This window comes from Oratosquilla oratoria, chromosome 7 (genome assembly GCF_046742065.1).
Source record: "Oratosquilla oratoria isolate Oo_2021 chromosome 7, ASM4674206v1, whole genome shotgun sequence".
Lineage (NCBI taxonomy): Eukaryota > Metazoa > Arthropoda > Malacostraca > Stomatopoda > Squillidae > Oratosquilla > Oratosquilla oratoria.
The window spans coordinates 62949587-62959586 of NC_134783.1; the positions used below are offsets into that span (position 1 = coordinate 62949587).

General features: G+C 40.2%; 1 protein-coding gene across 1 annotated transcript in view; it reads left to right on the forward strand.

Annotated features, from left to right (window-relative positions):
- LOC143026822 (uncharacterized) overlaps positions 1-10000 on the forward strand; it is a 27852-nt gene that overhangs the window by 12486 nt on the left and 5366 nt on the right. The window contains exons 6-9 of the mRNA XM_076187600.1: positions 357-491; positions 1194-1377; positions 7083-7197; positions 8493-8670. Of these exons, the coding sequence (XP_076043715.1) occupies positions 357-491; positions 1194-1377; positions 7083-7197; positions 8493-8670 (612 nt within the window). The remainder of the gene's footprint in view (positions 1-356; positions 492-1193; positions 1378-7082; positions 7198-8492; positions 8671-10000) is intronic.

Consider the following 10000-nt stretch of genomic DNA (forward strand, 5'->3'; position numbering starts at 1 on the left):
TTTTTATCCTACCTAACCTCAAATTCATGTACAGTTCCAACCTCATCTGTATCCTTGATTTCCAATTATCATATTTAGATTTGAACTCGCTTATTGTTTGAGCTTGAGCTATATCACCTAAGATATTCTACATATTTATACATCTATGTGGAAAACTGTATTTCTTCACATCCCCTCACTTTTCTCCAAAAGTTGCGCTCTTTTGTCAAGACCGATTGGAAACCTTCATTTCTGCCTGAGCCAAGGCCTCTTCACACACCTCACCATCTACTACTTGGTTCCAAATCTTTTGGCACATAAAAAAAAAAGAAGAGAAAGAGACGTTGTCCCCAAATGTAATCCCTTTCAATCCGCAGGAGGTCCTGCAAAAGAAGGATGGTGTCCTCGCACGTGGGACGGTTGGACCTGCATTCCCAGCGACGTTCGCCCCGACACCGACTACCTCATTCGCTGCCCGCCTTACGCTTACACCGGTGCCCCGTTCTGCAGCCGTCAGTATACGTGCATAATTTAGTCTAAATGTACTGTGGGATTTAGCCAAAATGTAAATATACATCGACTGGCCATGTGCAGGGGAGGGAGGGCTTATGGGAAGTCACCCTGCCCAGATTTAAAATCGGCGTCGCACACGTGACGGTTAGTGACGCAATGTCGACTCCGACGGCATTTTCAACAAATGCGGCCAGATTCCGTATACTTGACTTTGGATAAACCTTTTCTCTGCGACGATGTAATGTACATGTTTTATTTTCGTTTGAGCCAGACAACTATGATTCCATTGAGGGGACCTCGTTGTAGCGCAGTGATCAAGAGGATTTCGCTTCGCTACGATGATACTTTGTAGATCGCAAGACTGCTCGTGTGACGTCACCGTAGTGAAGGGGCCAGGGGAAATTGCTAGACAAGTAAATAAGTAGATAGATGAATGAGTAGATAATATCAAAGAAATGAACAGATCAAACTGATAGGGGTGAATAAACGAATGAAGTAAACATGTAAACAAATAGAAAGGAATTGGAGCGTACCACTGAGACGAACGAACTGCATCTACAAATTGACAAATAACTGAAATGGTGAGGTGGTGTTGCAGCAACCTTGGCAAGTTACAAATGCCAGAGTGAATCTGGCTTTGCGTAGTCGTCATGCGACCTCCAAATGCTTCTAGTTGTACACGACGCCTTCCTTTGCTGCAGTGACGGGGTCCAAGGCGTGCACCGGGAAGGGCACGTGGCACGTGGAGGCGGGAGCCGAGAAGACAGACTACTCCACGTGCGACCTGAGGGACGTGGACGTGCAGCAGGACACGTGGGCCGTCGTCATGACCTCCGTCTCGCTCGCCTTCGTCTGCCCCTCCATAGTCATCCTCCTCCTGTTCAAGTGAGTCTTTTCCAACGGAGCACCACGCCTGGGTCAGAAGCAATGCAGAAAGACACAGCACAACCACAGCAAGGCCGATCCACTTAATTTGCAATCCCCTCTCTCTATACCCCCATGCAGAAAAAAGAGAAGACGGAGAGAAACCCCTTCGGGCTGCGTCAAAATACCATTCATATATAACCGCTCCCTACCCTCTCCCCAACGCCTCCCTTCCTTGCATCACACTATCATCTATACATATCCATTCTTCACTCACCCCTATCTCTTTCTTTCTCCCGTCCTTCCTCAATAGACATTCATCTCTTGCTCAAAGCTCCTTTCACCCCATCCATCCATCCATCTCATCCTCGGTCGTCCCCCTCAAGTTCACTCCATCCACCTCTGCCTTCCACACCTCTTTTACTAATCTTTCTTCACTCAGTCTATGAAAAGTTAATACTAATTACAATTTGTTAGAGCAAATGTGCAAGGTACACAAGTAAAGAACACAAGTATAAGACATTCTTAATATAACAGCACATGATACTGATAGACACTATGGGTGCCCCGAGAGAAAGAAGAATACTTAGGTAAGTGTGGTTCGATTTCTTTGATTGTAAGAGTGAGTTGCGAAAGGTGTGGAGAGTTCTGGTTTAGAAGACACAGAGGGCTCTTCCTTAGCAGAAAAAATAGACTGAGTCGTTCCTTCATTTTCCATGTCGAGACCACGAGCAACCTTCTTCGGGTGATCTAGATACAACCAGGTGTCAAGATCATCATCTAAGTTTTTAATTTTTACCTTATTGTTTGATGCAGGCACTCCTCTAGTCCTCCGGCACTCTGCCCTCTTTTAGACACACACTAAACAACCTCACCAGCCAGTCCACAATCGCTGTACATCCCTTCTTCAGACAACCCGCATGACACCCATCTAACCCAGGTGCTTTAATTGCTCTCATCGTTTTCAAAAATAGTTATACCTTATTTCTCCTCCATTTTCTTCTCCTATTTCCATAATTTTCTTAGCATTTCCCTATCCTTCTCCACATTCAACAGCTTTCTAGAATACTTTACCCACCTTTCCCTTACTGCCTCCCCTTGTGTTAACGTCTATCTGAATTCTGAATTCTGAATTCCTAGGAAAGACCACCCGCTTGTGCGGGATCGGTTTTTGTGGGAGGGGAAGAATGTCTGTAAGAAAATGAAAAGATAGTAGTGTATAAAAGAGGGCTATTGCCACCGTCTATCCATACTTGATTCACTTCCCCTTCCTCTCATAACTTCTTTCAAAATAACCTTTTTATTACTTTCAAAAATTTCTGTCGTACTCCTCACCCCATTTCACATCTGTTCTTCTTTGTGACTCCTTTATCTTTTGTTTTGCTTCTCTTTTTTATTCTTTGTAACTTTCATATATTTCTCTCGTTCTACTTTGCAACCAATCCCTGAATGCTCGCTTCTTCTCTTCTACAACCTTCTTCACTTCATCATCTCACCACTCACTGCCCTTCCATCTGTTCCCTCCCACCACCTTTGTTCCACATGCCATTTTGTACACCTTGTTACCCCCTCCCTGAGAGACCCCCATTCTTCCTCCTCCACTCATACCTCTACTCTATCTTTCACCACCTCCCACACACCTTTCAGCTTCTCCTTGTACTTCTGCTCCTTTTCCTTCTCATTTTAACATTTCACTTTAATCACCTCAACTACCCTCTGCTCCTTCCCTCTTTCTCCACCTATCCTCCACTCTCAACTTACCTTCCACCAAATAAATGATCTGATATTCCCCTACTCTCTCCCCTAAGAACATGGACACCCAGAACTCTTCCTGCTCTTCTGGATACCACTACATAGTTCATTAATTCCTTATCAACCACCCCTCCAACCACCATCCTCTTCCATGTGTACTTATGCTTGACTGTTACTCTAAATACTGTATTAGGTATCATCAACTCTCTTTCTAAACAAATCTCTTAGTCTCCATCATTAACTCTCCGGTATGATTTTGAACTGGCACTTCACACTTCACAACCACTCCGTCTATTGGTTCATCTCCTCCCCTAACATTGAGATCCCCCAAAACCACTACATTAACATTCCTCCCAAAACTCTCTAAGCACTCATTCAAATCTATCAAAAAAGCTTCCCTTTCCTCTACACTCTTCTCATCACCACCAGGGCCATATGCGCTTACAAAGACCTACATCTCCCTTTCCAGTTTAACCTTCATTCATATCAATCTTGAAGAAACCTCTTTCCACTCCACTAAACGATTACCTATCTCCTCACTTACTGGTAGATCCACCCCTTCCCTCCCTTGTACTTTCCTCACTCCCGACACCACACTACAAGAGATGTCGCTGAAACTGGCCTCAATACAATAAAGTCATCCCGACCTGTGCCATTGCCCTGTTGCGTGCGATTGTATCAAGCAACACCTGAGTCAGTACGTGAGAGGTTGACATCAGTATCTCAGACCAAGCATGGCTTAAGCTGAAACGTATTCACATTGTACTATACGGGGTTGAAGTTGTGCTCATGGGAGTCCCGTCTCTTTGCCTCCATTCGTCAAACTTTTCCTTAATGCATTTATGGTATTGGCTTGGATTGTATTTTCGTTCAATTTGTTCCCTAAGTCTGCATTGCTATGTGGAAACTATATTTCCTAGCATCTTTCAGATAAGTTTTCTTTTTAATTTTTTCAACAAATCTATATTGTTTCTTTTGTCATATTTCAAGATGAATGTGTTGTAGAATTTGAGTTAGTTATGCAAGAACGTTTCCGTCTGAATCCATGCTGGCTATCATTTATCAAACAGTTACTTTCTAAATGATGTTTGATAGCATCTCTGATAATAGTTTCCATAGTTTTTCCTACGATTGAAGTCAACCTTATAGACCTGTAGTTATTTGGTTTCTTTTTGTCACCTTTTTTGAACATGGGAGTAACGTTAGCTAGCTTCCATTCTCTTGGGACATCTCCGGATATGATGGATTTCTTGAAAATAATTTCCAATGGAACAACAATCTCATTTTTCGTTTCCTTTAAGATTCTTGGACGCCAACCGTCAGGCCTTGGTGTTTTATTAACTTTGAATTTCTCTATACACCTTTTAATTTTTTCTTTTGTTATATTTACCGTAGTAAGTTCATCCTAGACTTTTCACAGGTTTCAGTTTAGAGTTCACTTTGAAGTGTTTCGTTTACGAATATTGAGCTGAAATAATTTTTTAAAATATCACACATTCCTTCTTTTGAATATTCAATTTGACCGTGAGCAGATAATAATGGGCTAATGTGATTCATAATAACCTTTTTATCTCTAATGTAACTATAGAATTCTTTGGGATTCTCTTTGGATTTATCAGCCATATTCATTTTATATTATTTTTTCGTTTTTTATTGTCTCTTTTAGATCTCTCTGTATTATTACATAACTTTGATAGTCATTAGGTGCACCCGAACACTTGTATTTCTTATAAGCCTGTCTCTTTTTAGCAATACTTTTTTCAGTTTCTTTGTCAAGCCATTTTGGGCGAGCCTGATTTGGGGGGCGTCTGTCCTTAAACGGGATGTAAGTATGAATCATCTTAGTAAGCGTATTTTGAAACATTTCCCACATCTGATCTACAGGTCTTTCGCTTAATTTTGCCTCCCAATCTGTAAGCTGAAGCTCCTGACGTAGTCCTATGAACTGAGCTTTACTGAAATCGGGTATTTTAGAAACACAAGTATCTATTCTAAAATTTCTTAGCAGTTTGAATCTAAGTTGTGATCGCTATTTGCAATAGTTTCACCGACTTCTACATCGGTTATCATGCTTTCGCGGCTAGTGATCAATAGATCGAGTAAGTTTCCATGTCTTGTGGGCTCTTTTACATGCTGAACTAAGTAATTGTCACCGAGAAAATCTATCAAGCGACTACTTACATGGCCATATTCTACACTACTATGTGACAACACAACCGCTGCGTATTCCAGTCTGAAACGAATAAGACTTTCAATGATTTTCTTGATCATCTTCTTTCCCATACATTCAAATGCAACTCTTATATTTTTCAGAAAATTATGGGCTTCCCTGTTAGATTCTTTATATGACCTTCTAGCGATAGATCATTCATGATTAGTTTCCTTTAGGTTCCTTTCCTCCTTTGCCTATTCACATTTTCTATTTATTCGTCGGTCTTTTTTTTCACTTTGTCCCAGTTCCAAGATACACTTCTCTGTATCAAGATCCATTTCCACTCCTGGAGGAAGAAATTATTTAGGTCTCTGGGCACCATTGTACAGTCCACTCACGAAGACTGGTAAGTGAACAAAACAGCAGAGTGAGCCTTAAAGCTCTGGAAAATACGCCACAGTGTAGAAAAAGCCGCCAAATCCCTTTTCGTCTCTTCTTTTACTACTTCAGACGTTAATCTACAGCCAGAAAATATGGTTACTGGTAAACAAGTACCGCAACAAATGCATGAAACAAATAATATTATTTCTATACCAGTAAACACTCGGTATCATTGAACGAAAATAGTACTCTCCATATTCAAATGAAAAAACATACGAATCATAAAATCCCTGTCATCAGGTTAATTCAAATCATAAATCATATCATCATTTTACAGATCCAACAATATATATATATATATATATATATATATATATATATATATATATATATATATATATGTATATATATATATATATGAATATGTATATTGCAACAGTAATCACATAAAAGACGTGAATAAAGATTTTTGCTTGTAACCACGAGGAAATTAATTTCCTCGTGGTTACAAGCAAATATATGTATGTATATATATACACTTATATATATACAAATATATATATATATATATATATATATATATATATATATATATACACATATATATTTATCGTATACTTAGGGCGCAGGTTCTCCTTGATACACACTGAGTTAAACACCACAGCATTGTCACCATTGTTAATCTTCTTTCTAATTTTTTCAATCCTTCTCACTATAGTTCTGAATTTGGGAGGATGATCGAAAATCAATTGTCCAAAGTTCTCCATTTTAATAACAGATGACGTTTCGACTCTGTGAAGTCGAAACGTCATCTGTTATTAAAATGGAGAACTTTGGACAATTGATTTTCGATCATCCTCCCAAAGTCAGAACTATAGTGAGAAGGATTGAAAATATTAGAAAGAAGATTAACAATTGTGACAATGCTGTGGTGTTTAACTCAGTGTATATATATATATGTATATATATATATATATATATATATATATATATATATATATATAAACTTTTTATCCCACAGTCGGAAAAAGAAGACACTAATGTCGAATGTTCTGTATATTTCGATCACTAACTGTGACCCTCTTTATATATTACTTTATAATATATATATATATATATATATATATATATATATATATATATATATATATATATATTTGTGTGTGTGTGTGTGTGTGTGTGTGTGTGTGTGTGTGTGTGTGTGTGTGTGTGTGTATTCACCTTGGTCTTTTGGATCACGTGTTGGACTCGTGATCGACAGGTATTTCCCTCCCGGAAGAGTTCCCTCCCAGAAGAGAGCTCAGAGCTCGTATGTGTGTGTGTGTGTGTGTGTGTTTGTGTGTGTGTGTGTGTGTGTGTGTGTGTGTGTGTGTGTGTGTGTGTGTGTGTGTGTGTGTGTGTTGATGTATTTGCATGTCTATTTCTCTCTCTCTCTCTCCAGGAAGCTCCGTGTGCAACGTTTCACCCTCCTCTTGAACCTGTTCGCCGCCCTCTTCCTGAAGGAGCTCTTTGCTCTGGTCGAAGTGGCCCACATGACTCTGCCGGAGACTCTCAACGTGAGTAGGGCCACCAGTTGCAGCCACCGTCGTCTCGAGGGAGGCAGGCTAATCATGACGTAAAGTAGAATGGATAAATGAGTGAATGGGTGAATGGAGGGATTAATGAATGAATGAATTAATTAAATGATGAATAAATGAATGAATGAATGATTAGATAATTAATAAATCGATGAATGAATCAATAATGAATGTATGTAGAAATGAAGGCAAGGCTCAAGGAATGAATGCAAGAATGAATGAACGAAGGAAAGCACGAGTGAATGAATGCATGTTTGAATAAGTGAAAGAAAGGATTCATGAGTAGTTGAATGAATGTTCAAGTAAACGATTGAATGAATAGATGATGGAATGAAAAAATGAGTAAATGAATGAATGAGTGAACGAAAGAATATACGAGTCAGTGAATGAATGAAAGCATGGATGAATACTTATGGTTAAGATCCTTAGGGATGCTTGGTCCGAAGCCAATGTCATATATATATATTTTTTTTCAGAGACTTCCTAGATTCTGGCTTATGTGATTTTGGTTATACCTGTGGAAATGAATAAGATCCGTTTTCTTCTGGAATCTTTCCGACTCAGGACAATGGGCAGATTCTAACGGACTCTGACTTCCTTCGACGGACCTCGACAGTTCCTGACAAGGTCATGCAGGTCACGACGACCGAAAGCTGAACAGTTATGCCCAAATACAGAGTTTATTACCTTCTATTATGAAGACAAAACGTTACCTCCCTGGCAGAGTTACGTGCAGTAACCCTTGAGCAAACTGAAATAAACTATTTAACTTCACGTCAAACTCGGATCCATAAAGATGAAAGATTTCACTCATTGGAAAGGTGCATCTCTTTCCATTAGAAGAAAGAAGAATACTCGTAGAAGTTGACATGATCGCCGTGGTCAAATTTTGCAAGGAAATTTTTCTTTTTTTTTGGGGGGGGGGGAGTAGGTGGGTTAGAGGATGACAAGAGGTCATGGGGAAAATGAAAAAGAGCCTTAATGATGTCCAGAAATTTAGCTCTCCATCCAAAGGCAACTTTTAGGTTTGAGGAAATAGCAGAACAAAAATATAAATGACTTTGTTGACAACTTTGACGGCTCTTTTACTGTAAATTCCAATTAGGTAAACACACACACACACATACACACGAGCGCACGCACGCATACACAATCATGCACACGTACATTCACACGTAAGCGCACGCATTCTTTTTTCCTGTCTTTCCTCTACACATGTATGATTTTTTTTTTCTTTTTTTTTTCTTTTTTAATCTTTTCCCCCCCCTTCTCAGACCAACTCTGTGGTGGACGACAACGGGCCTGGGTGCCGCATCCTGGTCTTCCTGGGCAAGTTGGCGTCTCTGGCCGTGTGGACGTGGCTCCTTGCGGAGGGTCTCTACCTCCACCGCCTCATTGGCGCCGCCTTCAGGGGCCGCATCAACACTTGGCTCCTCGTCGGCGTCGGCTGGGGTGAGTGAGTGGGCAGACCTTCTTCACCCAAAACCCGCGAGGCTTTCCGACCCGTGGCCCCCAGTTCTGCACCACCAACCATGACCGCGACCCTTCTGGTTTTATACGCAGTATTCTTTTGATGTTGCTGACTAAATCTTCATTAAGGAAGAGAATGCTGATCAATTTCAACTTCTACTATTATTCTCCTTTTCTACTGCCCTCCATAAATAACTCCTTCCCCACCTCTGTGTCTCCATCATTATTAGTTGAGGATAGAAGCACCAGCTATTGTTGACGAAAGGAAAGCATTAATATTCTGTTCAAACATCTACAATAACCTACCCTCGGCATCCCACGCCTCTACAAAAAAAAAAAAAAAAAAAAAAAAAAAAAAAAAAAAAAAAAAAAAAAAAAAAAAAAAAAAAAAAAAAAAAAAAAAAAAAAAAAATGCACGCCTAAAAAAGGAAATGGGGTCGCAGAGAGTGATCTCTCCTAATCTCAAGAACCAGTATGATTTCGAGTTGAGAGACTATTGTATTCTCTGCAGTCGAGAAGATTAAAGCGCTGCACAGTAGTCTTACTGGCCCCTGAGCGGTAGGTTCGAGTCCTGCAAGCAATGGTCATAGAATTATCTGATATATATACACACATATATATATATATATATATATATATACATATATAATAAGGAAGAAAAATAAGTGGAAAGGTGGTGATAAAAACAGAGAAGAGTTGGAGTTTTCATTCACTGAGATTTCGTTCTTACTAGGACATCCTCAGCATGCATACAATTACAGGAAATCCACAACTAATGCTTCATCCTTGCCATGTCCCCCTCCATCCACCTTCCTACCCTCATCCGTCCTCTACAATTCTCTGATGACTTCGATCATGTCGCGTTCCTCCTCTGTCTTCCTTTCTGTCTCAACCCGTCTTCTTGACCTCCTGGTCATCCTATGAACCCATCTCTATGGTTCATGCAAGTGTGGGAAGTGATGTAAGCAGCTGCCTCCACTATTTTCCTTTTCTTTTTCGCTCATCCTTTGTGGAGCACCTTTACACTTTTCCATTCTGGGAGGTGACCCTATTGGTCCATATGAACCACTAACAAGTTGGAAGTTCGGTGAGCTCTGACGTCATGTCATGTCCGTAGCTTTACTGATCTCCCTGTCTCTCCATAACCTCCTAACGGGCAACCCCCTACATGGTCTATTGTAGACGGCGCCTCTTTTCTATTTCTTCCTCTACGTTCTTATTCTTGCTCCTAATCTTGTACCCGTGGAACAGGCAATTCTTACATCCGCTTTCGTCAGAATTTGTCCTAACTCCTCTGCTCTCTCTCTCTTAA